General features: G+C 62.5%; 2 protein-coding genes across 2 annotated transcripts; one reads left to right on the top strand and one right to left on the bottom strand.

Moving 5' to 3' along the window:
- Window positions 1–5,017: 5,017 nt before the first annotated feature.
- On the bottom strand, window positions 5,018–5,933 carry DIO3 (iodothyronine deiodinase 3). The gene is given in 2 exon segments (XM_029239440.1): window positions 5,018–5,653; window positions 5,655–5,933. Coding segments are annotated over 2 exon segments (915 nt in total).
- Window positions 5,934–6,887: 954 nt separating this feature from the next.
- On the top strand, window positions 6,888–9,184 carry LOC114903944. Its single transcript, XM_029237167.1, has 4 exons — window positions 6,888–6,892; window positions 6,957–7,166; window positions 7,905–8,034; window positions 8,631–9,184. Exons 1-4 carry the CDS (start codon window positions 6,888–6,890, stop codon window positions 8,817–8,819), a joined length of 534 nt encoding a protein of 177 aa, XP_029093000.1. The 3' UTR covers window positions 8,820–9,184.
- Window positions 9,185–13,857: the final 4,673 nt, after the last annotated feature.

The raw sequence follows: 13,857 nt of genomic DNA, 5'->3' as shown, positions 1-13,857 counted from the left end.
ACACCAGTCAGATTGGATTAGGGCCCACCCCGATGCCCTCATACTAACTTATTACCTCTTTAAAGATCCTGTCTCCAAATAAGGTCACATTCTGAGGGGCTAGGGGTTAGGACTTCGACATATGACTTTTGGGGGTGGACACAATTCAGCCCATAACCCCTTGGCCCAGCTCACTCCAACCACGCCAAGTCTCAGTTTCTTCATCCTTGAAATGGGGCTAATGATCGTACTCATCTAAGAGGGATGTGAGGATGACCAAATCCAATAATTCTGATAAAGCACTCTGCCCAGTGCCTGGCCCCTAGATCAAACACTCAGATGTCACTTCCTACTATGGCACGTGTGGGTAGTCCCACAGTTGGAAATGTTACTTCTCTGCAGATGGATGTCTGGATACTATAAATAGGAGGCCACGGACCTCTTGGTTACCTAACTAGCCCTTTACCCAACAGTTTATTTCCTTCAGGTATTGTTTTCTGAACACAACTTGCACTTTTACGTCTCCGTGGCTTTGCACTGGCAGTGCCCTCTGCCAAGGATGCCCTTCCTTCGCCGTCTGCCTGGAGGAGGCACTTGTGTCTTCAAGGGGCAAATAAGACCTTCTCTAGGAACTCCTTTCATGCCCCTCTCCCTGCTTAAGGCTAAACCGTGTGCTAAGCTGACATGGACCTTGAAAATACTAATGATGATGCTGGTGATGGTAATGATAAGAATGACGGCTGTCTCACCCCCTCCTGCCCATTGCTCTGAGCATCCCTTGAGGGCAGAGATGAGTTCCTTCTGGGGGTGGGGGGCACTCAGACATCTAAATGGTGCCTGGCACAAGTTATCCTGCAGGCACAGACCTGCTGAGACTAGATGTATGGATGGGCAGAGGATGCCGGGATAGGGAACGGCATGAAAAGTGTGTGGGGCCGGTGTGGGTGATCGTCAGACACTCTGCAGCATGATCCTGACGACAGAATGACGGAAACTGGATCTGAGAATGTGCTTGGATAGGGTTGTCAATCGGTGAAGTAGAGTCTGGAAGGAAACACACAAAACAGTTCACAGGGGCCGTCTGGAGATGGAAAGACTGGGGACAGTTGGTGGTGGCTTTCAAACATTTCCAAACATTTTTAGTCCCTCGGGAGAAATACATTTCACATCAGCCACATTGCTTGTGTGTGTGCACACGTGCACACACACACACGCACAGTTAAAACAAAGTTTCAGGAAACCATAGTTACCTTAGGTGACATGTACCTTGGTGTTTACATGGTATTGATTCCATTTCAGTTCTCCAAAATGCTTGACTTGATCTGAGAAGTTGTTTTTGACCCACCGCTGGGACGTGACATGCAGTTTGAAAACTCCTGATCTAAGCAAGCACTTTCTGCTGTATGTTCTTCTGTATTTAAAATTTAATATTGAAAATGCATTTATGTCGTATCTTCATATTTTTCACTTAAAAATAAGGCAGAGAGAGCGCGCACCGGGAAAATACAAAACAATAAAATCAAATAGATTTTCTAGAAGGCAGTTTAGCAAAATGTGGCAGAACAGGCATCTTATAGATGTGCATGTGTCTAGCAATTTCACTTTAAGAAATGTGCTAGCGGGGTGAAAGTGTGTAGAGCCTTGGGCACAGTTTGAAGAATGTTTACAACAATGAAGCATCCCTCCCACCTGGGGCGCCCATGGAGCCATCTCTGGCCCTCTGGTCCAAGACGTGGCCTGGAGTCATTCAATACTTATTTACAGACAGGGAAAGAGGGGAGGGGTGCACGGAAAGAGGGGTGCCAGGGAGTCAAAAGTTAATGCCAGCCTGTAAAAGGATAATCCCGTTCTTGAATGCGAGAGGCAAGTGAGAAAGTGCACACACCAGGAGGTTACCTTAGGTTGATTTTATTTTCTTGGGACTTTTCTGTGTTTTCGGCAATGAGCATGCATTCTTTTTGTAAGAAGGGGAGGTTTTAAAGGGGGAAAAAGAAAGGAGAGAAAGAAACAAGAAAAGGAGGGAAAAGGAAGAGCGAGAAGGCAACGGACTGATGAAGGGGAGGAAGGGAGACAGAGGCCGGAGGAGAGAAAGAAGAGAGGGGTGGCCGGGGCGCCCCTGGAGCGGTGAGCGCACCGGGCCGCGCAGGCTGCGGCAGGAGCCGCAGGTCCCGGCGCCGAGCGCTCCGAGTTTCGGTCCGGGAAGCCCGAGGAGGCTTAGGGGGCGCAGCCTCCACGGGGAGGGCAGGGCGCTCAGCGCGTCCAACTAGTCCCCCAAGTGGAGGACCGGGTCGAGGAGCTGCCCGAGCACGCAGTGGGAACCCCTCGGCGGCGCCCCGCCGTCCCGGGCTTCCCTCCGCTTCCTCCCGGCCACCAAGCGCCCCCCCCCCCCCCACCGCCGGGCGGCGCGCGCAAGAGCTCTGGGCGGGTCCTCCCCGGCGTCCGGGCGCTTCCCCGCCGCTTGCTCAGTATTCTTCTTGGGGGTTTTGGGGTGAGAAGAAGCGCGCGGGAGGAGGGGGATGGGAGGAGACGCAGAAATACCATCTGTGCCAAGTTTTTCTTAAAAGTAATTTTTTTTCAATTTAAATACTTTTTAAAGCAAAAAAAAAAAAATTCCCCAGCTCAGGGTGTCAGTTCCAAAAAGTTTCACGGAGGAGCGGCATGGGGGCTGGGCGGGAAATTGGAGGCGGCGTTGGTGGAGCAGGGGCCTTTCTCCTCCACTCATCCCCGCAGACCCCCACTACCCCACGCCCCAGCTTCAAGCGCGAGCGCTCACACCCAGGCGCTCACCGACACCGCCCCCCGCCCCTTCCCGGGACTGGGATGGTCCTGGGTTCTCTGGCCGGGGAGGTTAGGCTGCTCGCCTACCCCGACTCCCGGTCCACGGACTCCCTCCTCAGCGCTCCTTCCTCTGTCTCCCCCGACCCACTTTTCTGCTCAAGGGGTCAATAGCAGAGGGAGGGGGGCCGAGCTAATCTCGCTCTCCCGGAGTCTTCCTCACCTGGGGAGCAACAGGGGAGATAGTGAGAGCGGGGACTGCGGCAGAGCGCCTGGCCTGGGCAGCGGGCGGGGGTCTATGCCCAAAGCCACGACCCCCTCCTCTCCCAGCCCCGGTCCCGGCCACCACCATCCCTCTCTTTCTGGTCTCCCTCAGCTCAGCCACCACGCTCTCCTCAGCTTCCCAGACCCGAGCGCGTTGGGGGTGGTGACGAGGTTTGGCTTGAACTTGGGGAAGCGGCGGAGGGGCAAGAGGGGTGTGTGTCCTGGGCAGGGGGCGCACGCGGCGCCACCCCCGCCCCGCAGTAGGAGCTGCTGCTAGAGCGATGGCGCTGCAGGCCCGCTCTCCCTCCCCCGTCGCCCCTCCCTCCGCCACCTTGCGCTATTCTAGTAGCGCCTCCCGGGGACCCCAGCAGCCAGGCGGAGATTGGGGGGTGGGGGAGACAATCTTGTAGGTTCGAGAAGGGCGCGAGGGAGTAGGGAGGTGCTAGAAGGGGGTTAGGGAGGATCCAGGTGCGCAGAGGTGCCCGCGGTGGGCGTGAGCCCAGACCTACCGGGTCCAAAGTCCCCCGGCCCTCCCCCACACCGTCCCCTCCCCCCATCGACTGTCGCTGGGGAAAGTTAGATGGGAGGCTGCAGGGTCAGCTGTAACTGCGTGCGTGTGTGCGCGCGCGCGGTGGCAAGTGCGGGCCCCGCTGCCTCTCCCGCCTCCTTCCAGGACCCAGCCGGGCTCGACTTCTTAGCTCTCCTCGCGACCTCACGTTCCCCACCGCGGTTGCGTGCGTGCCTGTGCGCCTCCCGGGCACCGCCACGGACCCCTTTCCTTCTTCCTTCCCCTCCAGCGCCCCCGCTAGCGTAGGCTCCTTCTCTCCACCCTTCCCCCCCAGGGTCACTATGGGGGCGCGAGGGAGAGGAGAGATTTGTGTTTAATTACTACCGCTATTCAGAGGGAAGAAAAAATAAAGGGACCAAAGGCAACCCGAAAGCAATTTACTTCAAGCCTTTATTGTTGTAGTGTAAAAAGAAGTTTATATACAGGGAATATTTCCAGTAAAACACTCACTAAAATGGCCTTCGGATCAGGGACCCCCCGTTTTCTGGCCCCGCAGTCGGCAGCTTTGCCTGGGAGACCCCTCGTTCGGGGTTCCCAGGCTCTCCCCCCCAGACTCCACCACTCAAACCCCGTGTGCCAGGAGCCCCAGCCCCTTCCTTCTCCCTGGGGCGCTGCGAACCTCGCCAATGCCTCCCAAGCCGTATTCCTCTGTCCCGAAGCAGTTCCCCAACCTCCCTCTCCCACCCCGTCGACGCGGTTTCCACATGGAAACCCAGAGCACTTTCCCCTCTCGTTTTAGGCGCTACTGCGAGCCTCCTGCAATTCAGAACCAGCTCGTGGTCAAGACCAGTTAGAGACAGTTCGTCATCAGCAGCGGGGCTCGTGAGCACCGAAAATAAAGGGAGGGGAAATAACCCTGCCCACCCCTCCCCACCCCAAACCTCCTCCCCCAACTCGGGGACAAGAAATAGACACAAAAGCAGCAGGGCATCCCTTCCCCGTGCGCGACAGGTGTGGGTGCCAGGCAACTAAGGCGAGCGGCTCGCGCTGCTGGAACCCAGCTGCGCTCAGGGCGCGCGGGCGCAGCCAGTCTCTTCGCGCGGGGCCACTGCGCCTGGCTAAAGGCACACTGGCTATTCTCTTCTGAGGAGGGCGTGTGAGATCGCGTGGCAGGGGCCTCTGCGAGGACAAGTCCAGGGGCACACAGGCAAGGGTGGCGCTGCCTCCGCACTCAGAAGGGGATTTAGAGCGAGCCAGGCAAGTACAGGCAAGGGCAGTCACAAAGGCAGAGTCTGGGGGGGGGGGGGGGGGGGGGAGGAGAGTCTTCAGGTGGCTTGGCTGAGAGCGCAGACTCAGCCTCAGATCCATGGCTCAGCACAGCTGTGTCACTGGGCCCTCACCAAGCCTGCCTTTGTTTGGGTGCGTTTGCACGTGGGCTTCGAAGGCTCGAAGGCATAGCCCGCCAAGTTCAGTCAATTGTCCATTGGCTGTTTACACTCGACGGGTCTGAGGGCCATGCAGCTGCTCATCGTAGCACTCCAGCCAGGTGCGCAGCTCGGAGACCTGGTAGCCATCAGGGCCACGGCCGCCCTGGTACATAATGGTGCCACTCTGGATGACATAGAGGCGCTCGAAGTAGGCGCCGTAGGCGGAGCTGCTAGAGTTGGCCATGGTGTCGAGGACGAGAGAGCATTCGGGAGCACCCTGCTGCAGTACCCGCGCTGCGCTGACCCGGTCCTCCAGGCTGCGGTGCTGCGGGATGCTGTAGGGAGAGTCCGTGGTGACCCAGCCGTCCGAGGGGTGCGCTTCCTCAATGTAGATGATGAGGAAGTCCACGTCGCGCTGATACTTGGTGACCAGGCGCTGGAAGGCGCTCATACGCGCCATGAACGGTGGTCAGGTGCAGCTGCCGAAATTGAGCACCAGCGGGCGGTTTCCTCGGGCGTAGTCGAGGATGTGCTGGTTCTGGAAGCCGTCGGGCAGGACCACCTCGGAGTTGGGCGCCGGACCGCCTTCGTGTGCCTGCTTGAAGAAATCCAACTTCTGGCCGTGCCACACTGCCCTCAGCGACGCCAGGGTGCACAGGCGGTTGTCGTCGGACACGCAGATAGGCGGGTCGTCGGGGGGGCATCTCCTCGCCATCGCTGTTGAGCTCCACTTCAGTTTGGGGCTGACCCCGGCGTCGGCGGCCCAGTAAATGCTTGCGGATGCACAGGAAGTCGAGCAGCCAGAGCATGAAGGCCGTGCCGAGGAAGCGCGGGAAGAGCACGAGGCACGAGGCGGTCTGGGCGCAGAGCCTCAGGGAGTGAAGCAGCAGGGAGCGGAGCATGGTGGCGGCGCCCCCCAGAGCCCCCTGGGACCCTCTACCTTCCCCCACCACCAAACGCGGGGTGGCTTGGCGAGGCATCTGGGCTTGGGCTCTGCGGGGAGCTCAATTTATAGCCGAGGCTTCAATTGGCGGGAGACTCCACCTCCGGCCCGGGTCCGCCCCCTTGCAACTGGAGCCCGGAGGGATCGCCCGGCGGCGCGGCCAGTGCCTTAGAAATCGCGGGCCGAGCGCTGGCACCCGCGGCCGGAGGGCGGGGCGGCCCGGCCGGGGGCCGGCGGGGGCGGGGCCGGGCCCCGAAGCCCGCTCGCGGGGGCGGGTAACCCGGACCTCAGCGGGCGCCCGGGACGGGCAGCTGAAGCTGGGACCCGGTCCGCGGCAGAGGTCCTCCGGCAAGCGCGAGCGCCGCGCCGTCCCGGTCCCGGCGGCCCAGTTCCGGCCCGCGCCCCCCTCGCCGCGCACCTGAGCCGAGCTCCCCGGCGGCCGCCGCGCTGCGCCGGAGCTCCGGTTCGCTTCCCGCGCGCCGCCGCCAACGCCGCCCCCGCCGCTGCTGCTCGTGCGGGGCCGCTGCCCAGGTGCCGCGGGAGGCCGGGTCCGCGGCCGCAGCTTCGCCGGCCCTGGCTCCCGCCCCGCCAGGGACGCGGGCCCGCGAGGAGGCAACTTTGGGCCCCCGCCGCCTGCCGCGTTCGCCCGCGGGTGCCGCTCGCCTTCCGGAGCCCGCCCGCCTCCCGCGCGCGCTCACACTCGCGCCTCGCACACGGCCGCCCCCCGCATCGCCCCGCCACGCACACCGTGCTCTGCGACCCCCGCAGCCGCCCGAGGCCGCCGAGCGCCGCCCCGGCCGCGCCCGCCCCGTCCCATCGCGCCCCGGCTCGGCGCCGCAGTTCTCGGGTCAGCGGCCTCCGGGGCCCGGCGGGGAGGTGCGGAGGGCAGAGCCGGCGGGCCCGTTACCGCCCGGCGCCGGAGACGCAGAGGGCCGGGGAAGGCAGCACCGTCCCTGCGCCCCAGCTGAGCCGGGAGCGCTCCGGGCGCGGGATGCGGCGGGCGCGGGGCGCTGGGCGGCGGGCGCGGGGCGGCGGCGGCCCCGGGCGGCTCTCCCACTAGGGGTAGCTGTTGCCTGAACGCCGGAGCGCTCCCCTCTTGCCGCTCGCCTCGCCCGGCGCAAACCCGGCCGCCGGGCGCACCCGTCCCGTGCGTCCCCGGACGTTGCTCTCTGCCCCGGGAACGTCGAGACTGGAGCGCCCGCGCTGAGCCACCTTCGCTGACCCGGAGCGCTGCGGCTCGACTCACTGCGGAGGCGCCGGGACGCGGGAAGTGCGTACTCTCAACGGGGAATGTGTGTGGAGGCTTTTAGGATGCGGGGCAACTCCCCAACTCCGTGGGGCCGGGGTCGGCCCTGCCGCCGTGTCCGAGATCTGCTGATGACTCGCTGCGCGCGGCGCGGGGTCGGCGGCTTGGGGCGGCGGGGCGGGGAGTACCTTGACCTGGGGTCCCCGAAGCCGGGAGCCAGGCCCGCCGAGCCTCGGCCCGCCTTGCCCCCCGGGGCGAGGCCTGGACTCGGTCGCGAGCGATTTGGACCCCTGGGGAGTCGAGCCTCCCGGGACGCCCTCGCGGTCGCGGGGACTCGCCTGGGGCGGCGGTGGCTGAGCCCGAGTCCGGCGCCACTGCCGCCTGCGTCCCGTGCGCCACCCGCCCCGGGGACCGGCCGCCTAACTTCTTCCCGGGACGGAGACAGCGCTCGCGCCCCGGGCGGAGGTGGGAGCTCGCTGGGCCGTACCCGGCGAGGGCACCGCTCTCGGCGGCGGCGGCGAGGACACAAGTCCGGGGGAGTCAACCTCGGGGCAAGGAGCCCCCAACCTAGGACTCACCGGGCCCCAGCGGGCGCGGGGGGAGATGCCCATCTTGGGCAGAGGTCCTCTCCTCCGGTTTTCGCGGCCTTGGCGGGACCCTCTGACCCGCGAGCTCCCACCTGGGACCGTGGCTCCAGCAGGTCAAGACCCGAGTGGAAGGAAGGCCGGGGCGTGAAGGTAGACCCTTTGCTCTTTCTTCCAGCCAGGCGATTTCTCTGCTGCCTGGGGTGGCGGCGTTGGGGGCTGCGCAGCCGGGGAACTTCCCACCCAGAGGAAAGGCAGCCTCCTCCCCGCTCTTCTCAGCGGCCCCGCACCGCCCCTCACCACCGTGGGTAAGGGGGGTTCTTCAGGTGGGTTAGGGAATTCTCCCCGCTCCAAACCTGGCTGGGGGGGTGGCGTCCCCCCTGCCTGCTCCCCACCCCCGCAGGGCACCTCTGAGTTGGCAAATCGGTTCCTTGCCTTATTTTTTGCGGGGGAGGCGGGGGGGAATAGGGAGAGAAGTCTTCTACTTGGCTGGTCTCTGAGAGGCGTTTTGGGGGCCCGAGGTTGCCCCTTCCCGGGCAGGGGCCGAGGAAGCCCCAACTTTTGTTGCACAGACCCTCCAGCCCTGCTTCCTTGATTTCTTCGGGGTGCCAGTCTCGGACCTGTGCCCTGCCCCTACCCACACAGGAACTGGGCTAGGGGCATGGGGCAGTACCCCCTACCCCCTTTCCACATTTAGCCTCAGAAAATTAAAAAGCCACCACGGGCTGGGAGAGCCTTCGGAGCTGCCTGGGATGTGGCGGTGGTGGTGGTGCGTGGGGAAGACGTGGGCTGGCGCAGAGGCAAGACTGGTTCCTCTGGACCCTCTGTGGGCATCCAGCGAGACCACCAACCCACAAGCCCTCTGGCCCCAGGGAGGCTCAGGACAGCAGTGCTTTGCCCTCAGGGCTGTCAGCTGTTCCGGTGGATGTGCTTCTGTTCCTTGGGCTGGCAGGCTACACCTCACACCTTGGGATTCCAGGACATCGGACAAGGTGCTCAGGACCATCTGGCTCCCACAGACGCTAGTGCAGGTGAGGACAGGCCCAAGGTCCAGGTGATACTGGCCTTTGGGACACAGACCCTGGTGTGGTGACTCCCTCCAGTGCTCTGTGCCTCCGCCCCACTCCTCCCTCCCTCTGTCCTCCCAGGCAGCCCCTGCCCCCTTCCCCACCTCCCCAGGGCCCTTCCTACCAGCTGCCCATCCTGCCCTGACCTGTCCTGGCCCAAGGCCAAGTCCTACCTGGGACTCTGGGAGCACTGAGCCTCGGGCCCAGGGGGACCAGAGTTGGAGCTGGGGCTGTGCCCACGCCACTGGGCTGGGCAGGCTGGCCTCCTTCCTGCCTGCCCTCCAGCAGCTCCAGCAGGGGGCGGGCAGGGGAAAGAAAGGGAAAGACAAGTTGGACTGGGTCCATTTGGTGTCCAGGAGCAACTTGGACACGGGCTAGGGGGAGGGGCAGGCAGCTGGGGCCCTGGAACATCCGGGGCGGGGTGGGGAGGGCCTCCCCTCTTCCCAGACTGTACTCCGGGGGCTGGGTACCCACACAGGGAAGGCTTGTCTCCGACCCCTCTGCCACACTGCCCCGTGTGGGGCTTGGTGGGTGGGAGTGCGGTGGGCACGGCCTCTGTCTCCCTATGGGTAGAGCAGCTCCCAGCGCCAGGGAGGTTGACGCTGAGACTTACCATGGGGCGGGTCTGGCCACCCTACAGAGGGCCTCCTGGAGCTTTAGGGAGGAGAAGGGGCAGCCGCCGGCACACCTGCCGAAGAGGGTCGCAGAGTGACGGCTGTGTCCTTGGCTGTGTCCTTGCCCAGCGTCATAGTGACCTGGCTTCTGGGCCCCAGCCGTCCTTGGCTACTGACTCTCTGTCTCCCCTGCCCCCTCCACTGGCCTCCTGATGCTCTGGGAGATCCCAGGCCCTGTCCTGCCTCTGAGCCTCCTCTCATGCTGTTGCCTCTACCCTCCTCCCTCCCCTGGCGACACCCATTTTTTCTCTTCCTTTGCCTTCACCTCCACTTGGGTCCAGCCTGCCCCGTCCCCACTGGGGGAGCTGAGCCCTCCCTCCTCGCCCTCCTGTGCCCTCTCCCTTCGTCACAGCCGCGTCCTCAGCCCGGGCATGTTTCACCACTAGTTTCTGTGTCGGCTGCTACTCAGGCCCGGCTGGGATCCTCTGCAGTGACTAACCTGCACCCAGCACCCCGGAGGAGCCCAATAAACCTTTGTGAAATGAGTACCTGCGTGCAGTGTGGACTAATTGAAAACTTGTTTCGGGCGAACTTCAAGATATTTCATCGTGCCTTTTTGCACGCTGGCAGGCAGCTGTGAGCGAGGTAGGGCGTGTCTGCGGCTGGGCAGAGTGAGGACTGGGGCCATGGGCAGGCAGTCCCCGGGTCCCCGAATCCACCCGTCCCCTGGCCGCTGGCCCATCGGTTTCCCTTCCTGGGATAAGCAGGTCCTCCCACGGGTACCCGGGCCGTCCCCCAAATGTGCTCACCCTTTTCTTTTGCTTCAAGAGTGATTTCTTCTTTCCAAACCTCCCCTCTGACCCGACCTCTCTCGACTCCAGCTTGGCTCGGCTGAAGGGTGGACGCCCTGCAGGTGGGTTGGTGGCTGCGGCCTCAGTGGTCTGGGCTTAGAGGTGTCCTTGACACAGAGGGTCTCCATCCCTCTTCACGTGACACACCCCGGCCGGGCACCCTCCCGGGAGCTGACGGTGGGGCCCTGGGGTGGTTGGCAGCCTGGGACCCAGGGCCGGAGAGCTTGCTGGGGCCCCAGAGCTTGGATGGAGCAGGTCTGTTGGCAGCATCCCAGGACTGGGGGAGGCCCGGGGCTCCCGGTCGAAGAGAGGGGAAGGCCTGGAGGTGAGGCCCTGGCTACCTGCTGGTGACCTGGCTGTGTCCTGTCCCTCCCTCTGGCCTCATCTGCACTGCAAGGGGGTTGGATGACCGCTTTCCAGTGCCTTCTTGTGCTCTTCCTCCACAATTCCAGAAGGTTCCAGAAGGTTCTAGGAAGTCCTCTGGGCCCTGCCCCTGCATGCCGCTCTGGGGCCGATGAGACCCCCACTTGAGGCCAGAAGGTGCCTGTGGCCTCAGGTCCTCAGTACCTGCTCCCAGCCCATCTTTCACCTGCCCCATTCCTGCCACAGCCCTGGGACCTCACACTGCGGCCCATCCCTAACTCTCAAACCCGGCCTGGCTCTGACTTGTTCTGCCCTGAGCTCAGACCCAACTGAGCATCCTCCACGCTGCCTAGTGTTCGGCCAGACCCTGCGGAGGCTGGGCCGACTCCTTGCCCAAGGGCCTGTGTGGGAGGCCGTGGCTGTGGGACCTGCCTGGGGCTAGAGGGACGGTGGGAGGCTTGGCCACTCGTGTGACGGGCAGACCCTGCTCTGAGCCCTAAAGCTGGCTGGAGAGCCATCTTTGGGGTCAGTCTGTCCTGTCCATCTCTTACCCTCTCTGGAAAAAGGTGGGGTGCAACCAGCCAGCAGACGCCCCCCAAATCACTTTGCTTCTCCAGGTCTCAGTTTCCTCGACTGAGAGGTGAGCCTGACATTGTGGCTGTGCTGTATTCACGTTACTGACGCCGGGCAGGGCCTGCTGTGCACGTGTGTGCGTGTGTGTCTGTTTACACCCGGCCTTGTTCTGAAGTGCACTTCAAGCCTCTTGCAGGAAGCCATGGAATAGCACGGGTGCCACAGGGGAGAAGAAAAAGTGCAAACAAGAGGAAGGACCCACTCCCCACTGGGGACCCAGGGCAGCCTCAGCATCCTCCACATGGGCCATGGATCCATCACAGATTTTGCCTTGAATATCCTGGTGGTTTAACCCAATTGGCTATGACTCCCAATGTCCAGAAGACAAAAGTGACAGTCCAGCTGCCCGAAATGTGCGCCTGTGGGTGTGGCCGTGCTGGTCGGCATCCCAGCAATACAGCTTCTGAGGCGAGCCAGCCTGGGTCTCTGAATCCGGGGATCACCATGGTGCAGACACCCCAGGGCTGTGTGCAAATTAAATGCCATGAGGCTCGTGGCTGCCAGCGTGGAGGAGCTCAGAGCAGAGAGGGACACTTGCCCGGCATTGCTGAGGGCTCAGAGACAGCCAGTAAAGCGGCGAGGGTAGCAGTGTGCTCTCCGGGGATGGCTCGCCACAGACCCGGCTGTCTTGTGGTGAGAGTGCCCTCCTGAACTGTTTTGGGGCCCCGCCCCCTGCCCCCAGTCCAAGCCCTGGTCCATGCCAGGCTCCCAGAGGGGTCTGGGTGCACAGTGAGTTAGGCATGGTGTCTGCCCTCCAGGAGCCCCCCAGCCCAGCCAGGTCCCTGGGAGGGGTAGGTGTGCTCGTGGGCAAGGCCCCTTGTCTTCGACGAGACCTTCAGGAGCTGGTGGGAGACGCGAAGGCTCAGGGAAAGCAGGGTCTGTGTGGCTCTGTGTGTCACAGCAGCCTCTGTGTCACTCTACCATGGCCAAGGGGTGTGATCTTGGGCAAGTTGCCTGAACTCTCTGTGCCTCCATCTCATCATCTATGAAATGGGCAGATCATTCAACCCCACCTTTTAATGAGGTAGGAACTTTTATTACTCCCATTTTATAGATGAGAAAACTGAGGCTCAGAGAGGTGATTTACCTAGGAACACGTAGCTAATGTCTGACTCCAAAGCTCACACTCAGTGATTAACAGGAGATGTCCAATCAGCGTACTCTGGGGACAGAAGGGGCCTACCCGAGGAGGGAGGGGAACTGGGCGGGGGGAGGCTGGGAGGAGGGGATATGTGGCCTCTGAGTTTGATGGGAGCCCTGGGGAAGAGGAGGTCAGCTGTGGTCTTTGAGGACACACTGAGTTGGAGGTGTCTGCAGGTCTCAGGAGAAGATTCCAGCACTGGGCGGGGGTGGGGGGGGTGGGCAGAGGGTCGAGCCTCAGCATCATGGGCATAATAAAGCTTTGCTTTTGGAATTTCACACTGTGTGGGGAAAGGTGGTTGCTGACAAGCAGAGGGAACATGGCGGGAGGGATAAACTCCACGGTGCCTTCCCCTTGGTGGAGAAGCCAGCTAACCCCGGGCGGAGCGGGCCGAGTGCTGGGCTGCTGGCCGCGAGCCAGTGCAAACACTTCTCTGAGGATGGCGTTTCCAGGGCCTTTGGGCTGTGGCAGGGTGTGGATGTCCATCGGCCAAGGCCATCCCGTAAGGACCAGGCCTTTCCATCTGAGGGGTCGCTCTCAACCTTTGGAATCTCACAGACTTGATTCAAATCCCGCCTCCGCCTCCTCTAGGCTGTGTGGCCTTGGGTGCGATCCTGACCCTCTCTGTGCTGTGGTTGCTCATCTCTGAAGGAGGGTGCTAGTACCCTCTGCTTGTGGGTTTGTGGAGAGCTCAGGAGGGCGTGGATGTGGTGTGCCTGGCACATGGCAGCTGTCTGTATATGGCTGCTTTTCCTTTGCCAGTGTCTGACGGATCGGATGGAAGGGGTTGGCGGCAGCTCAGCTCTGAAAGGGTGAAATTCACCGGCACTGGTGGTGTCACAGGGTTTCATGGGCTGTGAATGGGGGTGGTGGTGGTGACCGTGCAGCCAGAGTGGACCAAGAAGACCCTGCCACCTCATTCTCCAGCTGCACAAGCTGATCTCATCCTTCCACAACTGCCCCTTCTCCTTACACCCTGAATACAGAGAGCTGTGCTTCCCCGTGTCCCCTCACTGACCTAGGGCTTCCCGAGGGCAGACTGGGACTGACTCAGCTGTCTGCCAGGCCAGCGCATGGTGGGCCCAGGAGAGCTTCTGGACTTGAACCCACTCCCAGGGTGACCTCGAGCAAGACCTCAGCCTCTCTAAGCTTCAGTTGCTTGAGGGGATGTGACGGCGCGTCTCAGAGCAGGCGGCAATTCCTGCGATGCTGGGTAACAAATAACCACACAGCAGCGAGCACGGTTTCTCACATGCTGTGGGGTTCAGGGGCTCAGGGTGCCCTGATGATCTTGGCGGGCTCCCTGGTGTGCCTGGGTGTCGGCCGGTGTCAGCTGACCTAGGATGGCCCAGGCTGGGATGCTCTGCTCCACGGGTCCCTCGTCCTCCAGTAGGCTCACCCGGGCCCCATCCCATGGGGATGGCAGAGAGGCATAGAAAGGAAGCGGCCCTGATGCACGAGC

The sequence above is a fragment of the Monodon monoceros genome, unplaced genomic scaffold (assembly GCF_005190385.1).
Source record: "Monodon monoceros isolate NGI ecotype Baffin Bay Population unplaced genomic scaffold, NGI_Narwhal_1 Super_Scaffold_21, whole genome shotgun sequence".
Classification (NCBI taxonomy): Eukaryota; Metazoa; Chordata; class Mammalia; order Artiodactyla; family Monodontidae; genus Monodon; species Monodon monoceros.
Note: the sequence above shows the minus strand (reverse complement) of the source record. Positions and strands in the feature narration are given on the sequence as shown.